At 39.7% G+C, this 25,202-nt stretch overlaps 1 protein-coding gene across 7 annotated transcripts in view; it reads right to left on the reverse strand.

Moving 5' to 3' along the window:
* The window catches only part of MCTP2 (multiple C2 and transmembrane domain containing 2), a 260,725-nt gene that overhangs the window by 121,678 nt on the left and 113,845 nt on the right, over positions 1-25,202 (reverse strand). For 6 of the 7 annotated variants that reach the window (XM_061394292.1, XM_061394289.1, XM_061394291.1 and 3 more), the window contains 4 exons: positions 21,923-22,087; positions 19,505-19,635; positions 7,986-8,172; positions 4,966-5,059 (listed from right to left, as the gene is read on the reverse strand). In XM_061394292.1, coding sequence (XP_061250276.1) covers positions 4,966-5,059; positions 7,986-8,172; positions 19,505-19,635; positions 21,923-22,087 — 577 coding nt within the window. Of the gene's footprint in view, positions 1-4,965; positions 5,060-7,985; positions 8,173-19,504; positions 19,636-21,922; positions 25,184-25,202 lie in introns of those variants that run through there. The other variant, XM_061394294.1, reaches the window with a different exon arrangement.

Here is a 25,202-nt window from a genome sequence, read left to right on the forward strand (position 1 = left end):
ATTCACTAAGTCGTGTCTGACTCTTCACAACCCCACGGACTGCAGCACACCAGTCTTCCCGGTCCTGCACTGTCTCCTGGAGTTTGCTCAAACTCACGTCCATTGAGTGGGTGATGCCATCCAACCAAGTCATCCTTTGTTGTCTCCTTCTCCTCCCACCCTCAATCTTTCCCATAATATACAGGAATTAAAATGAAAGGCAGTTACCATAAAAATAAAGGACAAATCAAACAGGGACTAATCTTCATCTTCAATGAATGAACTGTTGAACTGAACACTGATTTATCCAAAGCATGAGTTGCAGTCTCTTGGGAAAGGATTAGGTACTTAAAGAAAGAATGAAGAATTTTACCAGCTATGGTGAAGTCTTAACCACTGGATTACCAGAAAAGTCCCTGAAATACAATTCTGGCCAGAAAATATTTCAGTCCCGTATTTTTCTATTTACCTATTAATTACTTGATTATCGTTTTATAGTCTATGAAAGAAACTCTGCATTGTTTTTGCTTGGCTTTTATTAATTTCTTCTCTAAACAGCTGAGTTTTGAGTGAAGGATGTTGGTCTTATTAAGCATTACAAACAGCTACACTCACCTTGAGTTTCAAAGTACAATTTATCATCTGTTTTCTGAATCAAGGCTATGGCCTTGTTTACTACAGAAGTACTGACATCAGACTGGATAACCTATTACTTAAAGATTTTAGGTTACATTGGGGCAAGGTGTTTGTGAGACAAATGCTTTAATAAAAATATCTGACAGGCTCTTGTATTAGAATAACTGCACATGGTTGTCCATATCTCATATTGCTACAGAGAACATTAAAATATCTTTCACCAATTTTAGAGGGATGGGCTACAAGGGAAATTAGATTACCTCTGATTCTTTAAAATAAAAGGTCTTCTCACTTATATACAAATGTCAGACACACATATAAAATGCAAAGTTATAAATAAATTTAAACTAATACCGAGTAGGTTCAATCATACAATAAAACAGTTTATCAAATATTTATCAAAGATTTGAGTTAGTTTGAAAAAGTTATAAATTTTTGTTATACTTTAGAACACTGAAGTCTTTATCTTTTGTAAATATCTTAACATTGGTAACTTGTAGATTTAGTTATTTATATCTTATAACATTTGGAAGGTTGCACTAATTTTTTTCTTTATATAAAAAGTTAAATTTATAATAGCAAAGAAATTCATCTCAGTGAATGTACATATATCATATCATATATATATATATGTATATGATATATAAATAATATATCATGTATATATATATGGGGCTTCCTGGGTGGCTCAGTGGTAAAGAATCTGCCTGCAATGCAGGAAATGCAGGTTTGATCCATGGATCAAGAATATCCCCTAGAGGAAGGCACAGCAACCCACTCCAGTATTCTTGCCTGGAGAATTTCATGGACAGAGGAGCGAAGAGTCAGACGCAACTGAAGCAACTTAGCACGTACACACACATGCTTCTATGTATGGTATACATACATATGGTATACATATGGTATACATATACATACATATAAAATATGTATACCATATAAATATATATAAATATTTATATATATAAAATATATATGTAAATATATATATAAAGTATATATAAATATACCATATATATATATATATATATATATGATATATTACATATAAGGGCTTCCCTAGTTGCTCAGATGGTAAAGAATCTGCAGTGTAGACACTGTTATGCAGGAGACCTGGGTTTGATCCCTGGGTAGGGAAGATACCCTGGAGGAAATGGCAACTCACTCCAGTATTGTTGCCTGGGAAATCTCATGGACAGAGGAGCCTGGTGGGTTACAGTCTATGGGACTGCAGCATCAGACAGGACTGAGCAACTAACATTGTATATCTCTCTTTCTATATATATATGATATATACATTATTCCAATGTTCTGAAATGCCAGGAAAGTAATGAGAATTCAACTTCTCCAAAGTTTCTTTTTATGGCCACATTATCAAAACATCAGTAACCACTAGTGAGGAACACCCTCCTAGCTTTGATCAGAGCCACGAGTGACGGGCATTTTCTTTTTCTAATTGCTACCTGCAAAGATACAACATTAAAATTAGCAAGCCCACTGATTGCAGAGCTGGCAAAAGCATTCGTTTCTCCTCTAGGACAACAGGTCCCTGCACTCTGCAAACTGTAACCTTCACCTCCTAGGGACCACTGCCAAGATCTGCCCCCATGGACTTTTGTTTTATCAGAGTCCCTGATTTTAGGTAAAACAAACTTGAAGCATCAGTTATCATGGTTATTTGGTATTGTTTCTAAGAAACAATTACAACAACAACAAACACAAACTATCATTTAAAAAAAGTAAGAAGGTTGGAAAATTCCATTTTGAAAGGACCATTATTCTTTGAGAAGGTCCCTGGCTATGCAGAGTAAATGCAGTTTTTTAATTAATTATTTTTAATTAATTTATTTATTTTAATTGGATGATAATTACTTTACAATATTGTGATTTTTTTTTTTTTTGCCATACATTGACATTGCAATAACTGATTATTTTTAAATGTAGTTCTTTTTTATTTGCAGGGGTGAATACTCTGTTTCCTGAGCAACTAAAATGAAATACTCATTAATAAATAAGGCTGACTGGAAAATGCTGGGTACAAATAGTTACTTATTTCTTAAATGTTCCTGGCACTGGCAATGATGTATACCTCTTCTAATCCATGATCAAGTGAAGCTGGATTTTTTTTTTACTGCATATCAAGAGAATTGGTAATAACAACAACAGTAATAAAAAGAGTGAGTTGCTACTGTATGATATAGTGGCTAACATCTTGGAGGTATTAATTACATCCTATTGCTACTTCACAGCAACCACAATTCACTTCTTCTTCCACAGAGAAAAGTTGCTTTAGAACTCTGGATTAGGTCCACTTTGTTGCCCTAAAGCAATACACCTTGGTGTGCAGCAGACTGAGTGAGTCTGTTCATCTATGAAGTGAGCCAGCCTATAAAGAACACAGACTGTGAGATCTGATTCTAACAATAAAGATCCATATGGTCTAAAGGCATGTTTAGCTAATGACAAGGATCTTTGCTTCAAATCAGAAGAGTGATAATTTTCTCATAGGTAATATAGAGACAGTAAAACATCAGGGCATTTAGTCAAAAAACATAGCATTATTTGATTTCTAACTACTTCTTTTGTTACTGGAATCTTCTAATACTCACCTTCACTCCAAAGCTACCTACTGCATATCTTGAATACAAAGAAAATGACCAATGGTAGCATTTTCTACCAATATTATTCTTCTGAAAAGAGGGTTTTGCCTTATAGACTGATCTTTACAAAAGCTTTCATCTTCCAGGTTTCTCTCCTATTAGCTGTAACTGAAAATACTCTTTGGAGAATTCACATTGGCCTGAAACAACCTCCATAAATCCTAGTTTTGAGGATGGTTTGTGGAAGTCACCTGATAGCAAGCATAAAATAAGGTAAGTTTTAAAAGAGTATTTCCACATAGGGATGTAGCTATACACAAGTCTTTTAATGCATTGCAATTAGTTCCTGGTGATCACAAAATATAAAACTACAAAAAGATTTTTCTGAAAATATTTCTTGAAAGCATATATGAGTTCCTGGGCCTTGAGATGATGTTACTGAGCCATCAACAATCACAGATTCAAAAAGTGCCGTATCGAAACACTGAGATGGAAGTAAGACACGATTTGCACTGAAAAACTGGTAAATAATTTTACATGCATTTTAGTGATGAAAACTAAAATTACTTCTGATGAAGGCACATGCAACATCTGAAATAAGTGTTTTCATAAAAGTTTCAAAAGAAAGGAAAATTTCTAAATCAATCTAAGCCTATATAAGCATTTGTAAGTAAACTGATGAATATCAGAAGCCCTTATTGAAGTATTTCATCCACAAACAGAATTTTTATATTCATATTGGGCAAAAAAGCATTTTTTAAATATTCTCACTGGACATTTCCTTAACACCGTGATCATCTTGTAGAATGATTTCCACTGGCTCATTTTTTGAAGGAGAATGAGGAGAACTCTTTTCTAAACTTATATATTCTATAATTTTTGTAATATAAAGTGCTTCTAATTAACAATCTCTTTTCCAGAGTTTGAGCTACCCCAGCCTCAGAAGTTGAGGTTACACAAATACAGAGAGTAGACCACATTCTAAAACTATAACAACAACAAAAATCCGCTACTGTATTAATAGATAGCTCCATGTTGTGTAACATTCTTCATATTCATCAGTTTACTTGGTAAGTAAACTGCCACAGAGGTGTTTAAACTGCTAGTACAAGGGTACAATTTAGCAAGGAGAGGAGAGCCATTGTCTAATCAGACACTGGAATGTCTGGATCATTCTCATCTTAGTCAAGCAGAATTCATCACAGAGCAGGTCTGCTCTAGCCTCTGTCTATAAGTTCCAATTCATGAAGCACCAAGAGAAATTTCATACAACACCATATCAATGGCAAAGTGGTTCCATGGCCCAGACTTTGGTTGCTGTTACAGAAACGTGCCAGCCAGTTGGACTGAGGATCCAGGCACTACACCATACACTCTGCCAAGGACGGAACACTATGTCCACAGTACGGCGAGAGAGAAGGACAGACGTCGGTCTGTCTTCCGATGTCCGCTTGAAAAACTTCAGACATTTAACTGGTAAAGAAGTCATGACACGAATCACCCACAAATATCTCTGAAAGCCAAAGGGACTAGCACATTACCTAATCACAGCAAGATTATTTGCAAAGGATAATGTGAAAAATGTAAAGTGAGAGAACCTGTTTGCACTTTTTCTTCTGACTCTGCTTGAAAGAGTATGATTTCTCTGTACATGCTTCTACTGAGTAAAACATTTCAGTTTGCCATCGGATCATTTCAAGTCAGGAAATAAATAAAAATGAAAAAAAAAAGATGAAAAAGATTTTTATACCTGAGAAATCTGCTGCTAAGAGATCTACCGCCTTTAAAACCTTCACTTGCAAAATGCCGACGTCCTTCATATCTTTCAGGGAGTTCTGTAAGCACTGCGGGAGGAAAGGAGATCCAATGAACACAGCTTTCTGATACCTTGTTTAATGCCACCAAGTCCTACAGGAAGTACCTTCTGGATTTATCATAACCTTTCTCATGCAAAGCTAGGAGAAGTTCCAAACCTCCTTATATCAGTCAACAGGGAACTTCAGCATTTGCAACAATCAGATTCAAACTGACTGAGAATTAATTAACTTCAGTTTTAAAATAAACAAATTACAAAGCACATGCAATCTCCTTTTAACATCACCCCCTGGTGATAGCACAGACATCCCACCAGGAAAATGGGTGTAAAATGACATTGATTCTCTGTTCCTTCTTCTTTCTCTATAATGAAACTTTTAAATCACCCTAAAAGGCAACATTATTCTGACTCAGCTAGAATAAAGTTTATGGGTATCAGAGAACTAAACTTGGACCCTTCCTGGATACATATTACCACCAGAAAGAGTGAAAGTGAAAGTGAAGTTGCTCAGTCCTGTCCGACTCTTTGCAACCCCGCGGATTATAGCCCGCCAGGCTCCTCCATCCATGGGATTCTCCAGGCAAGAATACTGGAGCGGGTTGCCGTTTCCTTCTCCAGGGGATCTTTCCGACCCAGGGATCGAACCCACGTCTCCCGCATTGTAGGCAGATGCTTTAACCTCCGAGCCGCCAGGGAAGCAGGATCTATTCATTAGAGACTGCACATCCAGTACTGCTCTATAATCACATTTACTTTAATTTTTAGTTGGCATGTGCCAAAGCTCTAATATACCTACTGATAATTCTTAAGCGTTTACAGAAATATTTAAATGTCTATCACACTACATCGTTTAGAAATTGTGCAAGAAAAAGATAAGCAGATAAATGCTCTTTGCCTGCCTCCAAAACACATCTGCTGAAAAAGATGTACTTTCAAACCTTTGGATACAATATTTCCATCATCATTAGATAACTAAAAACCTGTGATAAGTTGATCCCAGAGATTTATGGAAGGGTAGTAAAACCCCTATTATTTAGGCATTTCAGGTCAGAATCACAAAAGCTTAATAACAGTTAAGGTTTGCCTAACAAATATGCACCATTCCTAAGAACTTTTAGAAGCTGCTTTTTCAAATAGAATTTTCAATCTTAAAAAAAAACAACAACAACTAGTATTTAAGTTAAGATGGACACATTTGAAATAAAATATTTTCATAATTTTGAGGTGAAATGCCTTTGAAGATTATCTATTCTCAAAACCTAAAAAACAAATCCAGGGATCTGGAACTTGTATCTTACAATGCAGTGTTCTTTCCCTCTTAAACACTGGCCAGCTGTCTAGATCAAAAAACAAACAAACATTTGATCTTTTTATTTTGATTCTACCTTTTCAAACCTCTTTTAAATTAGTACTCCCCAAATCTTGAGGCATTATGCAAAGCAGTCATTTTGATCTTACCTAATGTCACCTTATAAATACATGAAACTCTTCATGAATTTGGAAAATTTTGCGATTTGTCCATGGGAAATTTGGGAGACTTTTGCTTTCTTTTCATTTGCTAAAGTAAAGTCATCAAAGAGAATATTAAAAGTGGATTTTGTCAAAACTTCTTTAAAGTATGTCAACCTTGCGTGCAGAATCTTGTGTTGTCAATAAGATGCGTGGCTAGACTTTGTAGTCCTGAAGATAAAGGACTATTCAATTAATCAATACACCTTGCACAGTGAAGGAGTCTGGAGACACTTAAGTTTACGCTGAGAATAATATTCCCATTAAATTGGGATTCATCTTTGCTTCATTTCCATGCCACTTTCTTAAAATGCACCTTTCATGTGTGTGGCAGTAAAATAAACGTATTGATTTACAAAGAAGATGGAATAAAACCAGAATGCAAATAAAGACACCGAGAAAGCAAGAGCACAAGAAATAATGACGAGGACAAACCCATTTGATTTAAAAATGCTGAGTGGACTTTTAAGAACATTGCAACTAGTTAGGCAAAAATTCAAAAGCAGTTCTTATCCAGGGGAGTGTGGAACAAGTCTCCCATGCCTCTCTAGGGCTTTGTTTTGCTTTAGAAGACACAAGTACTTTCTCACTTGATCTTAAGAGGGTCTAGAAACGTATGCCCAACATTGCAAACATTAATATTTGGTTTATAAAAAGCAATTTTTGTGAATTTATATTAAAATTCCTAAAAATAATATAAATTAATTTTTTTTAACAAAACAAAAACAGACTTACAGATTTCAAAAGCAAATTTATGGTTACCAAACAGGAAACTTAGGGGGAGGGGTAAATTAGGACTTTGGGAATAACATACACACACTACTCTATATAAAATAGATAGTCAACAAGGACCTACTGTATAGCACAGGGGACTTTACTCAACATTCAGCAATAACCTATGTGGGAGAAGAATCTGAAAACAAATGGATGTATGTACAAGTATAATTGAATAATTTTGCTGTAAACCTAAAACTAACACAACAGTGCATTAGTTTGACCAAAAAGTTCATTCAAATTTTTCCTAACATCCTATGGAAAAACCCAAACAAATGTTTCCTGGCCAACTCAGTAAATCGACTATACTTCAATATAAAATAAAAGTAAAAGACAAACAAAATAAAATAAAAATACCTATTCATATACACAAACATGCTAAACAACCTTCTGCCCCCTTGAGGATTTCAGTTTTCTCCAAAGAGATCCTGAATGGTAAAATATACAAACACTTTCTCTGGCTTTTAAATAGGAAAGCGAATTCTAAAATCTACTTTCACCTTTTCACTAGCCATTAACTTCCATGTCTGATGTCTTGTTTAGGAGAAATACCACTGAACTTTGGACAAAGATCTCTTTGGATGCAGTTTTTCAATTCCCAGACTTTGTTTCAGCTTAAAGGTGGAGTGGGCGTGGGGTGGGGAGGGGGCGTAGCAAGGCAGAGCACTCACAAAGCGCTGGGCGATCTGCTTTCTCTCGTTGGGGTCTGCCAAGGGGCACACACACAGATCTGAGACCGAGACCCCTGAACAGGGCGTGAGGGTGACCAGCATCAGAAGGGTCCCCTGGCAGCTTTCCAATGGCAGCTCCAAGCAGTTGGCTTGCTTGAGTGGGAGGGCTGAGATATCCACTTTACACCTGGAAAAGTTACCAGAAGCAGACAGAAAAGCGATTAATGCGTGGCGGCGCGGACCCTCCAAAGCACCTGATTTTCATTTCATCCCCCCATGAAACCTCCCGCTGTCTGGGCACTGGCTGGTTGAGCAGTGAAGGTTGCAGGGGCTCCCCTGGCTGCTAACACTCCCTCCCGACACACCACACCCTCAGTAAAGGAGAGAAAGATGTCAAGAAACTCAAAGAAAAGGCCGCGTGGAGAAAGTGGCAAACGAATTGAGAAGCAGCAAATCTCTGCCAGGTAAAGTCTGCAGAAAGCTGATGAGATCAAAAACTAGGAAGAAAAAAAGTTTCAGAGTTTCAGCACTATGGATGTGGGCTCTAGAAGGCTTCTTGGGTTGTGTCTTTTTTTTTTTTTTTAACCAGCCAAGAGAATAAGAGACGTTGGTTCAAAAAGAGGTGAAAAGACAGGAGCCTGTGCAAGCGGGAGAGGGTTAATGGAGAAACCATTTTCTTCCAGATTAATGCCAACTGGCGAGATTTTATTTAAAGAAATGTGTTAAGGTGTTTTCCTAATAGGCACCGTTCCGCGGGACTTCCCCAGGTGGGTTTCTGTTAGACAAATGGAGCATGAAGTGCTGTTGATTGATCCCATTTCTGCAGCACAGCCAAAAAAGGCTGCACCCATCTGCTATAAATTGCATGTTTTCTGCCTCTTAACAGTCAATGTTCTGGTGATGTTGAAAACCTCAAACACATTTAAATACAGAAGCAAACACTGAAAGGGGGGGCTGAGGTGCTAAGCCATTTATTTGCTTTAACACGGAAAATCCTGGGGTTGCTTGGACCACACTCGCTTCGTTCGAGTCCCGGTGGGTGAGGTGGCAGGGCTGAGTGGAGGGAAGGCGGGCACTGCGTGGTTTGCGTTCCCATTCGCCATCTCTAGTTACTAAGTCAGATGACTGTTCAAGACTTTATTACAAACACGGATGCACCGCCTCATAATGTCGGACAATAGAGTCTTACCCCACATCATTCATGCACTTTTGTAAGTTTGCAGACAATAGCCAACAGGCAAACCCACCTCATATATAAAGCCATGATGGTTTTGAGCCACATGGATATGGAAAAAGTTCCAGTTAAATAAATTTGAAAGAAAGCTTGCAATTCTTTTCCAATTAAAGAGAAAAACCTACCAATATTAAAAGTCTATGCCTATTTTTAGTACAGAATAAAAATATTTTTACAGTAAGGGATACGTACCCATAAAATTAAATTTATGTGGGTATTTATTTTCAAATTACCAAAAGTGATTCCAGTTATAAGAAGAGGTGGCAATTAGAGCTTTTACATGTAATAAATTCATCATGTGTTTCTGCTAGAGACATTAAAAAATATATTCATATATATTTAAATAACCCTCTATGGTTTGAATCAAAAATTTTTTTGTAGCAGTAAATAAGTTTACTACTGTGAACAGAGGGGTTAGTAAATTTTGTAAGCAAGTATATGAGTGGGGAGTTAATTTTGCTGGGCAAGAAATGTCAAGTGCTTTAACTGCGCCATTTCTACAAAACTGCTGCTGCTGCTAAGTCGCTTCAGTCGTGTTCGACTCTGTGCAACCCCATAGATGGCAGCCCACCAGGATCCCCCGTCCATGGGATTCTCCAGGCAAGAACACTGGTGTGGGTTGCCATTTCCTTCTCCAATGCATGAAAGTGAAAAGTGAAAGTGAAGTTGCTCAGTCGTGTCCGACTCTTCGAGACCCCATGGACTGCAGCCTACCAGGTTCCTCTGTCCATGGGATTTTCCAGGCAAGAGTACTGGAGTGGGGTGCCATTGCCTTTTCCGCCTACAAAACTAAGGACCTGAAAATTCTAAATAAGTATAGTAGTAGTACATCTGTTTAAGAATATTTGCTAAGCATTATTTTACACTGTTATACACACTTTCATTTAATAAAGCTCTTTCTATGGAAGGATGAATGATCCAAATTTGTTTAAGACTTTTCTCTGGTGGTAACCTTAAATAGGAGAGTATTTATTTATTTATTTACAGCTTCCTTGAACAGAGCAGTTTACTAATTTAAACAAGTGTGAATCACATCAAACTAAACATTTGGTTTTGTCTCAGAAATTACACATTTTCACAAACTTTTCAGTAATTTCTACCCACTATGAAACTTTTGCACCTATCTCATATTTAAAGTTTATTTTGATAACAAAGTAAGAATTCCTATACAAAAAAATAGCCTTGCCTATTTTAGATATAAGAGCCACATAAACACCAGATAAGGGAATTTCAGGACAAACCTAACGGATTCTACATTCTCAATTAATTAATGAGTGAATTCAATCAAATGCTTACTTTTCTTTTCTTAGTGACCTGAAAGAGCAAATTAAATTGATACATCAGCATCGGGTCAGTCAAAATTAAACCTTGTCCTTTTGTACACGGATTATGACCCCTGTCTCTTAGGGTCCCCATCCCATCATATGAATTAATCGATTCTTAAAACACCAACGTCTTTAGTCTTAAGAATTAATGTAAAGCGACCCTCTCCCTAGTGTTAACCACCAACTCTAAGGATGACTTTCTATGAACTTTCTAGAACTGAAGTGCTCTCTCCCCATCTCTTCTATCCAGCTGGCTGCCCCCTTCAATTCCACATTCTGGAAGAAAGGAGGAAAGAAGGGAGTAAGAAGAAATGACTCTCACACCAAACCCTTTCCTTCAGGCCTCCTATTTTTCTGTGTCAACCTCTGTCTCCATGGCTTCAGCTCATCTTCACGTTGGAAGGAGAACCAGAATGCTCTGGAGGTTAGTCAGAGGCAGAAGAAATACTTACATTAACCCCAAGCTAGGAACTGGTTACTGTATGACCAGCCAAAGTAGTGGAAGAAAAGATAAAAATAAGGACTTTTCTTCCAGAATTTCAGAACTCTTTTACCGTAACACTCAATTGAATCTTCTGAAGAGAGGTGAGTATCATGTAAACAAAATGACCTTCTTCAGGTGCAAGTAAATAAAATCTTTAAGATATAATCATTTTGAAATACATCCACCAAAGACAAGTTTAATACAAAAGTCTTAAAAGGAGACTCTGGGCTGCTTCATTCATTTTCTATAGGGTATCACATTCTACCCCGGGAAAAAAATAAATAATCTGGCCGGCGCCGCGCCTGAAGCACTAGCCAATCTGCTGTTCTTTCCCAAGACTTTCTGTTACCTGTTTAGTAACCAGTTGCAGGTGAAGTGCAGAGCTGGCCCCTGAGGATGCCTAGAAGAACGGATCCAGCGCAGATTCATTGCAACACAAAACACCCCCTCCTCCTTCCCTCCTGCCTGCTCATTCTTATAAACACTACTCACTCACTCATCAATTCTAGAATTTTACAGGTATTATCATATATTCTCTTTTCTCTTTTGTATCCTCTAAATTTCTTCCCAAACTCTACCCAAATGGCAACATTGTATGAGGCTTGATGAAACTAAGCTTACTACTCTAGATGCAATTTTCTTTTGAAAAATAAACTCAGTTTTTGGATATGTGGTTTAAAAGGCTCTCATAATTAATGTTCCAATTATCATTAAAAACCACACCAACATTAATAAATGATGGGGCACAAAGATCTTTCTTTGAAGGGCCAAAGAGTAAACAGTTTTAGTTTGGGGCTACATGGTCTCTGCTACAACTACTCAACTCTCCCCTTGTAGCATGAAAGCAATAATAGACAATGTAAAGAAATGAACAGTGCTCTTTTCCAATAAAACTTTACTCAAAAACAAGCAGCCTTCTGGACTTGACCCACGGGCCCTAGTTAGGTGACCCCTGATCTAAAGAAATGCTAATCATTCAACTGTGATGAATTACAGCAGGGTAAGTATTTAAAATTTTTCCCATAATAGTAGATGACAGTACAGACACATTGATAAAGGTATCAGAGATACTGACCTACAAACAATGTAAAACAAAAAATACCTGTTAACTCACCATAGCCCAAGAGACTCTGGCCAATATATCCAAAGATGTGTTTGTTAACAAAAACCGATGAAGCAATAAAACTTATGAAACTGTACTGAAAAAGACAATGTGGAAAGCACGTGTGCAGAGTGTCCATGCAAAACACATGAGTAACGAGCATTAGCCAATCAGGTCTGCTCTCAGGGCATCTCATGTGCGGCTCCACCAGCAGGGGGAGTGACCACGTATGGACCATAATTCAACAGGTGCTACCCACGGGCCCTTAGAGGACCAAGAACTCATCATTCTGAAGTCAGGTTGTAGATCATTCAGTCCATCAGAGGTCCACTGTGGTAACAAGTAGTGAACAGAAAGGAGCCGGGCACTGGTGTGTCTGGGTCTAGCCAAGTCCAGCCGTGGTTCACGGGCAGGAGATGGAATCCGACGGCTTTGTGACCTCACTTCCGCTTTCCGCTCTAGTCTGATCGAGTGACATCACCACTCTTTGCATTCCTTTCAAGTTTCTCAGACGTCTTCTCCCTCCTCTCTAAGTCTCTGCCCATTTGGTCCCATCTTCCTGAAACGTTCTTCCTCCAATCTGGTCAGGCTAACCACCACCCATGTGACAGGTCTCAGCTGAGACGCTCTTCTTCCAGAAAGCTGCCCACAACCTAGTGCCTGAGGACACGACCCACACGTGAACCCCCAGCTTTTGGTAGGATGTCTGATACATAACATGCTCAGTGGTTGTTGAGTAAAATGAACGAACAAACAAAATGAATCCTAGTGGCAAAATAAAATTCAAAGTCAAACACTCCAAATTATCAAGTCAGTGTTTCTCTTTTGTTAACCAACTGAATATCTTGTAGGGTCTATTTCCTCCTCTATATAAAAAAGAAAGGGAAAGAAATATATGTATGGATACCTCCCAGATTCAAATATCTGCATTTCTATTCACCTGGAGAAAACAAGGACTAAGTTACTTTTTTTTTTTCCCTCTGCAAGTTTTTTTTTTTTTTCTCTGCATATATTAAAGCCAGCCTCTCCAGCCCACAGGCAGTTAATGTGCTGATTTAGCATTGTTTCTGACCTCCTGTTCCTGTCTTTCTCCATTAATCCCACCGCATTTTAATGTTTTAATTCAACACATAATTTTTACCATATCAGTCAGCCAAACCTGCTAAGTTCCACTTGCCATGATAGCTTTTAACCTCTTATTCATTACCATAATTCTATGTTTTATATTATAGACTGGTCAGCTTTTAACTTAAATGCAAGGGGGCAGAAAAGAGTCCTAGAGTTTTAAAAGCTGTAAATCTCAGAGGCTAAGAACGGGGGTGAACAGGAAGGAAATGGTGACTGTGTCAAGCCTTGCTGTGAAAGCAGATCAGCAACATGGCGTGCAATCTGTCCAAAGAAATACCCTGATTCTCCTGCGCGTCGGAGTCACTGGTAAACGGGCAGCACATCAGAGCCACTTTCTAAGGCACCATGTGGGACTCGGGATTGGCTCTGCGGCAGCCCAGTTAAAATAAGCTTGTGCAATCTCATTCTTACCTTTTCCAAACTAAGTCTGCGTGCATCCATGCATGCATGCTCAGTCGTGTCCGACTATTTGCAACCCTGTGGACTGTAGCCCACCAGGCTCCTCTGTCCACATAATTTTCCAGGCAAGAATACTGGAGTGGGTTGCCATTTCCTCCTCCAGGGAATTTTCCTGATTCAGGGATTGAACTCACATCTCTTGCATCTCCTACACTCGCAGGCAGATTCCTTACCACTGGCACCACTTTGGAAGCTAGAATATTCTATAACAAATTAATCACCAGAATCACAGGGAAATATAAAATATACTTTAAGAAAATGGTATGATTATGTTGAAATGGTACAGGCTGACAAGAAGACTAATCTATATTTCTACTCTTGCCATTTTGTTTAAAAGTTGGAGCAGGTTATATTTAGCTTTATTTCTTACTCCTCCTAAAAATCCACTGTTTCTGCACCATAGATGGACTCAAAAGACTTTTTTTTTTTCTGTCCCATGAATAGTAGACACCCTGTACTGGGGGTTGGGGTGTTGGTTTGCCCAAGCACTTTTTTCTCACCAGCCCTGACCTCCTCAGGAGCTACCTGTGGCTTAGCGGAAGCCCACAGGTGGACCATAAGGACATAAGGAATTTCAGAAAGCTCCCCATGACTCAGAGAGCCTGGAGGAGGCTGGCTGCCATGGTGGTTGGGTAGGCAGGACAAGGCTGAACTATCACCAAGCTAGCAACAACCCACCAATGCCAACACAAATGCCAGTTATGACCATAACTGACCACTGCCCCGGTCTACCACCATCCACAGCTACAAAACCAATGTCGGTCAGGCTAATCGACACTGTTCAGTTCTTGAGTCAATAAATATCCTTCCCATCACATCCTGGAAGATAGTCACTGCTCACTTCCACCAAAACACACACACAAAAATCTCTATTCTGTTTTGAATAAACAAAACTGAGCTGAATTTTAACCAGTCATATCTCAAATACTTAAATAGCACAATTTAGTGGTGGGGATCTGTAGTTATTCTCCAGAAGAAAAAAAAATCTCAAAATTAATAGGAGTAATAATAGCAATCAACAATAGACATGGTTGCCAGTTGCCATGATGGCCTGCAAGTTGGCTGAAGACCCTGTTACGCAGATGGAAAAACCACAAGAAAGGCCACTGCCCAAGGTCTCGTAGCTCGCAAGTGTTGTGGTTACCAGACAGCCCAGGAAACACAACCCAGAGCGTTCCGTCCCTCCTCTCACGATGCCTGCCAGGGAAAGCTTCAGTGGGGGAAGAGTTTCTCACAGAGGCCATGCAGAACTTTAAACTGCTATCACCATCCAAAGACAAATTATGAGACAGGTCTGAGAACATTCAACATAGCCAAAGACCCTCCTGACACAACAAGGTATTTCCCAACAGTTGGGGGATAAAATAACTGATCCTTAACAATTACAACAAAGAACAGGAAAACAGAGAGTGAACCCTTTTATGCAAGAAGGAACAATAAGTAACAGGTCTGTGACATCCATATGCCAACACAATCTCTCCTTTCACTATGACAAGCAGTGGTATTTTAGGGGAAGTCTCACCCCACCTGGAAGTTCACTCTGGGTAACGCTGTGTAGTCAAAGCCCAAGAGACACTTCTGTTATCTTCTGTCCCTCAGGAGAGGAAAAAGGAAAAGGATACCCAAAAAAATTCCTTTAAAGTCCACGAAGAGGAAGGGCAGAATGGCTACTGGAGCAGGTAGACGTCTAAGTCACAAACAGGAAATAGCTCAAATAATAAATGAAGACCCAAATGACAAAACATGGCATAAGAGGGACATCTCCAATTATTTCCTGTGTCTGTAAAGAAACTTAACGCTCATTTGAAAAAGCATTTCCTACTATGTGAAGGAAACATGACGGCATGGTGACACACGAAACGAAAGGCCATTACTCTCTGCACCTACGAAAATAACACATGGGCCATCCATCACCGGGGGCTCAAAGGCCATCCATCAGATAACACTGCAGGACACAGAGTTCTCTGCATTGTGCACTGACGTGACTTATCCGTGCTCCGCTGGCTAGCACAACGCATCTGATCCTTCTGCTGTGGGTGTTGGCAGTGCACAGGGGTGTCGCGGCAGTGACCAGGGTGGGAGGCACTGAGAACACGCAGGCGTCTAAGTTATCCTGTGGAAACGGAGGAGCGGGGAGACTAGGAAAGCACCTGACAGAGAAAAATCTGTGCATTCTGGACCACAGGAAGACCTTTCTCCAGCGCAGAAGAGTGACAGGGCCTAGTTTGGTGCCCCAAACCACAAATCTGGCCCTGTAGATCTCCAGGGAAGTATGGCTATTACCTACCAGAGCAGCAGAGAACTGGGGTTGAGCAGGCTGCACAAAGCAACGGAACCGGGACCACAACACGCACACAGCAGGAAGAGCTCCCCGGTCTCAGCCGGAGGCAGCCTGGCCCTCCTAGCCAGTGTTTACACGGATGGATGAACTGTGTAGGTGCGTGTGCATGTTCCACATGATAAGTGGGCAAGAGTGCTGCCATCAGGTGAGTGAGAGCTCAGATTATTAAGTACCCTGGGACAAACCAGGCCATTCTGTCGACAGAATGCCACTGCAGACAAGCACGGGAGGAACATGCCATGGTCTCCAAAATTCCTCTTGTCTGTCTCAGGATAAGTTACTGAGATGGGATGGGATCAAAGGGCAAGTCGCTCAGTTGTGTCCGACTATTTGCGACCACATGGTCTATATTGTCCATGGAATTCTCCAGGCCAGAATACTGGAGTGGGTTCAGTTCAGTTCAGTTCAGTCGCTCAGTCGTGTCCAACTCTTTGCAACCCCATGAATCGAAGCACGCCAGGCCTCCCTGTCCATCACCAACTCCTGGAGTTCACTCAGATTCACGTCGATCGAGTCAGTGATGCCATCCAGCCATCTCATCCTCTGTCGTCCCCTTCTCCTCCTGCCCCCAATCCCTCCCAGCATCAGAGTCTTTTCCAATGAGTCAACTCTTCACATGAGGTGGCCAAAGTACTGGAGTTTCAGCTTTAGCATCATTGCTTCCAAAGAAATCCCAGGGCTGAGCTCCTTTAGAATGGACTGGTTGGATCTCCTTGTAGTCCAAGGGACTCTCAGGAGTCTTCTCCAACACCACAGTTCAAAAGCATCAATTCTTTGGCACTCAGCTTTCTTCACAGTCCAACTCTCACATCCGTACATGACCACAGGAAAAACCATAGCCTTGACCAGATGGACCTTTGTTGGCAAAGTAATATCTCTGCTTTTCAATATGCTATCTAGGTTGGTCATAACTTTCCTTCCAAGGAGTAAGCGTCTTTTAATTTCATGGCTGCAGTCACCATCTACAGTGATTTTGGAACCCAAAAAAATAAAGTCTTACACTGTATCCACTGTGTCCACATCTATTTCCCATGAAGTGATGGGACCGGATGCCATGATGTTAGTCTTCTGAATGTTGAGCTTTAAGCCAACTTTTTCACTCTCCTCTTTCACTTTCATCAAGAAGCTTTTGAGTTCCTCTTCACTTTCTGCCATAAGGGTCGTGTCATCTGCATATCTGAGGTTATTGATATTTCTCCCGGCAATCTTGATTCCAGCTTGTGCTTCTTCCAGTCCAGCGTTTCTCATGATGTACTCTGCATATAAGTTAAATAAGCAGGGTCACAGTATACAGCCTTGACGTACTCTTTTTCCTATTTGGAACCAGTCTGTTGTTTCATGTCTAGTTCTAACTGTTGCTTCCTGACCTGCATACAGATTTCTCAAGAGGCAGGTCAGGTGGTCTGAGATTCCCATCTCTTTCAGGATTTTCCACAGTTTATTGTGATCCACACAGTCAAAGGCTTTGGCATAGTCAAGAAAGCAGAAATAGATGCTTTTCTGGAACTCTCTTGCTTTTTCCATGATCCAGTGGATGTTGGCAATTTGGTCTCTGGTTCCTCTGCCTTTTCTAAAACCAGCTTGAACATCTGGAAGTTCACGGTTCACATATTACTGAAGCCTGACTTGGAGAATTTTGAGCATTACTTTACTAGCATGTGAGATGAGTGCAATTGTGCGGTAGTTTGAGCATTCTTCGGCATTGCCTTTTTGGGATTGGAATGAAAACTGACCTTTTCCAGTCCTGTGGCCACTGCTGAGTTTCCCAAATATGCTGGCATATTGAGTGCAGCACTTTCACAGCATCATCTTTCAGGATTTGAAATAGCTCAACTGGAATTCCATCACCTCCACTAGCTTTGTTCGTAGTGATGCTTTCTAAGGCCCACTTGACTTCACATTCTAGGATGTCTGGCTCTAGGTGAGTGATCACACCATCATGATTATCTGGATCATGAAGATCTTTTTTTGTACAGTTCTTCTGTGTATTCTTGCCACCTCTTCTTAATATCTTCTGCTTCTGTTAGGTACATACCATTTCTGTCCTTTATCGAGCCCATCTTTGCATGAAATGTACCCACTGGAGTGGGTAGCCTTTCCCTTCTCTAGGGGACCTTCCCAACCCAGGGATTGAACCAAGGTCTCCCGTATTGCAGGTGGATTCTTTACCAGCTGAGTCACAAGAGAAGCCCAAGAATACTAGGATGGGATAACAGCAGTGAAAAGAACTGATGTTTCATGCAACCGCCTCTGCTAAGCATTCTACACAGAAAAAAAGCACTGCATTGGGTTTTGGGTTAGCTGGGGCACAGCCTATTTTGGCCCCTAAATTCCTTGCTGATAGAAAAACGTAACATCTCTGGACCTCTGGACTTCCTCATCTGTAAAATGAAGGGGTTCTACTGGATGAAGGGCTTTCAATCTTTCGTGTTCAGCAGTAAAACTCTTGCCTGGAACAGAACCCCACCACAGAGCACAGGTAAAAGTGGAGATGCTCTGGTTTCAGAAGAAACTTGATTATCCTGAAAGCTGGCCCCAACACATCTCCCTGAACCCAGGGCTCCAGAGAACTTGGTTTGAAAAAGACCACAGACAGATGTTGAGAGCCGTTTAAATGCTGTATTCTAAATTTAGAATGGGTGGACAAACTGGATGCATATTGGCTGAACAAAACGCAGTAGTTTGGAAGAAAAAACTTGGGTCTTTGAAAACAGATAATCCTGAGTCTCGCATTCACTATTCTGCCAAGATTCTCAGCACTCCATTCCCTCATCCATAAAATAAGGATAATATTGTGAACTTGCAGCCTTCCCAGAAATATCAGAGATGTATGCCTCCACCAGCATATCCTTCATGCTTAAACTGGGGCAGCTACGATGCAGGCAGAATCGCATTTAACTATAGTCTTACTATAATCCTATATGGAAACTATTAATACTTACAGTATTTCTCATTATATACAAGTGAGCACCTCAATTAAGTTGGGAAGGTCTGAAGTATACAAATAAAACTGATCTGGCCTCAACAGGTTTCATTATGATTTGCCACAAAGTTCATAGAGGACAATGGAAAGGTTCCATCAATTTGGGACACCTAGCTTCATGGTGTTACTGAATTATTTGGTATTTTCACTAAATAGCAAAACCAAACTCATAGGGTGCATTGGAAACTGATACCAACATTTCCCAAAGAGTCTGAGATGGGACATTATCTTTCTTTAGAGAATCCCTGACACATAACGATTTTCTTCTATTGCAATCAATACTAAACAGCATATACCAATTAATAAATGAAAAAGTCTTCCCCAGGTTAAGGTCCAGCTAACTTATGGCTCCTTGGGGTGGGAATATGAGGTTTTACTCTAAGCTCAACCAGATAAGGACAATGCTATAGACCAGCCTCATGCAGACACGTCTCCCACCATTTAGAAAGCAGAAGAGACTCACGTGCCCAAACGTTCCTCATGCTTTTTGCTGTCCTTTCCCCACACTTCAATGTCCAAAATGCCCATCCTGTCAGAGAAGTAGTGAAAGTCAAACTGTTCCTGCCACTGCGGATTTGCACTCTTACACAGTGTCTAGAAAACATGCAGTTATAATATTTATTTTCTTAAAATGTCATTCATCACTATAGCAGCTACACATTCATTTATTTCTAAACAGCAGGAAGGCAATCATAATTATGGTTATGATCACTCTTACACAGTTAAAATTTTCCTTGTTGAAAATGAAAGGCATGTCAAGGTTTTAAGAATTGGCAAAACATCATACTCTTTTAGCTGACCCCAGATTCAGTCATTTATCCACCAAATTAGAAACAGCATTGTTATCCCCAAAGAAACAATCAATGTTATAGGTATACAAAATATATATTTTTGATACATGGGTAATATTTATTACACATATATAATAATGACTATTGAGCTGCACTCTCTATATAATATTATATCTCAATAGATATTTTATAACTCTTCTCTCTTACAAAAGATACTCCTAATTGGTTAATCAAATGGAAATAACATTTTTATTGGCACATCCATTTCAGCGCTGGCTTAAGAACTATATAAATTAACAATTTGGGATCTTAATTAACATCTGTCAGATGCATTACATGAGAAACCCATAACTTGTATGTGACTGCCTATTTCTAAATTCAAGTTTCCTGAATCCAGTCACTGGAGTCAGAGGAAGATTAGGAAATTCCACTACAGCCAAACCTAAAAATGAACATGCGTGGTTGGAAAACTCCACAAGTGTTTCCATGTTCTCCAAGAGTGATTTCAAACTGCTTATGTGTTTGATTCATTGGCAAGACTTTCATTTCTGTTTCGTTTACACAGAGATTCAATTTGTGAAGAAAAAGTGAGCAAAAATGCGGGCCACTAAATACCAGGAACTCAGGGCCAATGATGAAATCCTGGGGCCAAGTTTGCTCGCATGGGAAAAAATGAACTGCTTAGACCTCAACTGCAGCCAACACCATATAACATCATCTATGCTGTTTTTCATCATCGTTGAGTTTAAATATATCAGATCACAGAATTTAGAAACTATGCAGGAAAAAAAGCCCATTTGATCACAACTTAAGCGCAGTACTCCCCAAGGGGGAATGCAGCAGATACTGGACTCTTTCTACACTTCACCTTAGTCTAAAAGGGTAAGTGCGCTTAGTGATGAATAATTTTTCTATAAATCCTTACCCTGATGCTGGAGGGTTAAAGGAATCTTAATGGAGACCTGTGCTTATCCTGGATACACTTATTGTGAGGTACAGCCTAAAACTGCCTGCTTAAAATGATCATCTGTACATTTTGGCCATAACTTTGCTTCAATTTCTTGCATTTCTCATAATCAACAATTCTGCAACATGAACTTCGGTTCTCTGCTGCTTGCGCTGGAGTAAATGACCTTTAATATTTGATTCTGCAGTGAAAATTGTGCAGGAGAGACAACCTCCTGCCCCGCTAAGTCATTCTATAACTAGTCTGCTTCAGGTAAGTCCGCTACCCTGGAAAGCCCCAGCTGCAAATACCCTCGGGCCTATTTTCAAAGTCTTCCACTCTGATGTTTTTCTTCCTATGTGGCTTTTGGCAAGTGACTTAACTTTCAAGTACCCTAGTTCCCTCAATCCATAAAACATAGGAAATATTCCTGTCTGACAGTTATGTAAAACTAATTAATTACCATGGTTTGGAGACTAGGGTTTTTGAAATAAAAACCACACCGAATTACTGAGATTAAAAATTAAATGGAATTTGGATCAGTGGAATAAGATGATTGATTTTTAAAGACAGCTTTAAAAAAAAAAGCTATTACTTTTGTTCAAAACAAATCACTTTTAATACTTTTAGATAGCTTTAAAAAAAATCAGAGTAAGAAAACAGCAGTATTAGATGTCTATTTTTGGTGTTCATACCAACAAGTTAGAGAAATCCAGGAGTGTATAATTTTGAAAATATGTTTAGTTAGTTTAACTCAAGTATTTTAATTCAACTATAACATATTACACTATTTTATTTTTGTAGGATTTTTGAAAACACTTAGTAATTGTTTTCAGCACAATCTCTGAAACACAGTTGTTTATTTTCAAAATGAAAATAAGCCATGCATTCAAATCTATTGTTTAATAAACTTTCCCTAGCTCCAGTGACTATATTAAAATAAATGACACTAAGCAATCAAATGCCCCATATTAACAGACAGCATCTGTACATTTATTTTGTTTTCTGGGGTGCTCCTAATCCACACAGGAGAGTTAAAAATAAATTTTGTTCTTGCAAAGTTTAGAGGGGGAAAACATACATTTTTTTCCCATTGTTTTCATCTTAAAGACATTGTTCTCTTTAAGGAATTGACAGAACTTACCTTACTTTTATACCTCTGATCTCCCAGTTTTAACTGGACAAACATCTCTGCCACGCTTCCGCCTGAGACATTCCTTCCTTCCAACAAAGTTATACTTATAATCCCGTTCCAGAGTTGGTTCTTTTTCAAGGACTCTGAGAGCCGGAGGTTGCGTATCAAAGAGGACTAAAGCAAAGAAATAAAGATGACATATAAACTTGCTGATAATTCTTGAGTGTGACTTTGGTGATTAGAGGAGGTGGTCCAGCTTTCAATATTCATGAGAAATAGCACATCCTGCCTAGTGAATGTGTGAATGTTCTTCACTGGTTCTGCAAACCTGCAACCACAGCTATGTGACTTCCTTCTCAAGCACTGGGCTTGGAGCCTCCAGTGAAGGATGGATTCAAACAACACTGGCACCTGGCACTGGCCTCCCCACCCACACGTGCTCTTCCGTAGAATCTTCCAAATGGGCCTTTGGCTACTCTGATAGTAGGAAGGGAAGAGAGGCATTCTGGGAAACGGAGATATAAGAACCAGGCACTGCTCTGCAGGGAAACAAACTACCTCTGGGCATTTCAAAATTATGACTTTCAATTTATCCTTCACACTTGAATCCGTCCCCACCTCTCTTTATTTCTTGTGCTCAGTCACTAAGTCGTGTCCAACTCTTTTGCTAGCCCATGGGCTTCTTTGTCCATGGGATTTCCCAGGCAAGAATACTGGAGTGGGTTGCCATTTCCTCCTCCAGGGAATCTTCCCGACCCAGGGATCGAACCTGAGTCTCCTGTATCTCCTGCACTGCAGGCAGACTCTTTACTGCTGAGCCTTATCCCTTGCTGCTGCTGCTAAGTCGCTTTAGTCATGTCCAACTCTGGGTGACCCCATAGACGGCAGCCCACGAGGCTCCCCCATCCCTGGGATTTTCCAAAAAAAAGGAGAATCCCCTTTAGGGGACAACAAAAAAGCCTAATTGTAGTGCAAGATTCACAGGTCCAGAGACAGCTCATAATAGGCTTGACAGCCAAATGAGCTTTGCAGATCTGGTGGGAGGGGAACGTTGGATAAAGAACACAGACCAGGGCCTGGGACCAAGTAAGTGTTCAGTAACTGTTACCTTTTTTTTTTTTTTTTTCCTTTTCTACATCACACACAGCTTAAACAGAATATAGAAAAAGGCAAATATCCCCCAGAATTAAATTATGAAGAGGACAAGCACACTTTATTTTTAATGTTCATTATGTAAATCTTCAAACACACACACAGAGAGACCAGCACAACCAACCTCCACGTGCTTATTCATCACATTTTGTCATCTTATTACATCTTTCCCTGCTTCCCTAATGTTTCCTCTGGCTGAAATATCTGAAAGCAAAATACTTATCTGTTTTTACATAAGCACCATGCCATGATCACGCTCAACACAAGTAACGTCTATTCCTTTAACATTGTTAAATACCCTGAAGGTCTCAACAGTGTCTTTTTATGGTGAGTTTGTTTGAGTGAGAATCCCTGACCTGATCCACAGGCTGTATTTGGTTGGCAGAATTCATTCACATTCTCCACGCAGTACGTGAGATGGCACGAGGGTGGACGGCTTAATTTGAGGGAGAAATAAATGGGCTGAAGGATGGAGATGGTGTCGAGCATCACAGTAAAGCAATGAATTTCTAACACTATATATTCATTCCTGTCATCTGCTCACTATATCTTTGAGATCATTTAGGCATCAATTTGCTTGGACACCGGTTACTCACAATTTATCACAACGAACGGTATGTCAGCGCCGGGTTAATTACATGCCAGCTTACCTCATCCAACACACGTCACTCCACCCCTCTTAACAAATGATGCAGTAATGCCAAGCGTTTGGGTCATTTTATGATTTCCTTAAACAAAGCTATTTTATGGAAATGTATACTCCCAGTTTCATATCTGTGTTGCTTTTCTTTGGAAAATGGAATTCACACACACACACACACGCACACACACAGGTTTGAAGATGCAGATACAGAACAGGAAAGGGAGACGGGAAAATAATTTGTTTAAAAAAGAAAAAACCCTCTCCTCTTAAAAACAGGAACAATTCTTTCTCTAACTTCTATCAGAGGTTGGGTTATACAAAGAATACATTCAATCATGAAAATCTATGAAATAAGATTAAGTAACTTTGTATTTGTTAAAAACAATGCATACCATCGGAATGTATAGACAGGTACATATATAAATACATATGTAGCTGTGTTTATACTCTATGTGTGTGCATACAGATCCTTTTAAAACATTCTCTAGCTTACCAAGCACACAGGCGGAAAACTTCCATCTTTAAAAAGAAAATGAGAATTTGATTCATACATCCTGCTGCACTTTCTTTTTTTATGTTTCTTCTTCTTAAAGTTTGACTTGCCAACCAATAAGCTGAAGCATGACCTGTCCCAGGGCCATGCTTCAAAGTTCCGACAGATATATTCCTCCCTAAACACTGCAACTATTTCAAAATCCTTTTTATAAAGAAGGGAGTAATGTCCACAAGGGATCAAAGGGCATCCTACAGTCTGGCAATTGCCTAAGAAAAATGGCAGTGTTTCCATGAAATATGCCCTAAAATAATTTTGTGGCTTGGTATGTCCTAATTTCAAATTGGATGTTTATCTTGGAAAGGCTTCTATCTAACTTGTCCATAAAACAGCCCCACTTAGCTCTATGAGCTCTGTGAAAATGGAATCCAAAGCTGGTTATTAACGGGGCCCAGAGATAGGTTCCATATGGCGGAACAGCATGGGAGGGCAAGGGAGGGCAAGGCAAAGGCCTGCACCAGGCCCAGCTTGGCTGGAGCTCCTGATCAATCCAGGGACACTCGTTGCATTACACTCTAACATCTGGATTATTGCTTGTAATGTCCCTGGGAAATATCCACTTTCCATCAAAGCCTTTATCTATCTCAGTCGGACTTTGAACATTTTAGCATTTAACGCAGTCATGTTTGATGTGATGGACTTGCTCTTCACCGTCCAAGATTTTTTTTCCCTTGCTAAAGGCGGGGTAGGAAAAGAGAAGTGTTTATTGCACAGTTCACAGACAGAAAAGGACACAGGACCTTTATTCTACATACTTCTAAATATTTCTGCAAAGCCCTCTACAAGGTTATATCCAAAAAAAAGTTTCATCTGCAAGCGATGAGGTCTAGGATGTGAGCATGAGCTTTAAACACGTTTCTTAATCACTTTCACATTTCTCTTCCACCCTTGAGACTTGCGATGAGGTTTAAGAGGCAGGGTCTGGGGTTGGGGGGTAGCAC

Source organism: Bos javanicus, chromosome 21 (genome assembly GCF_032452875.1).
Source record: "Bos javanicus breed banteng chromosome 21, ARS-OSU_banteng_1.0, whole genome shotgun sequence".
Lineage (NCBI taxonomy): Eukaryota > Metazoa > Chordata > Mammalia > Artiodactyla > Bovidae > Bos > Bos javanicus.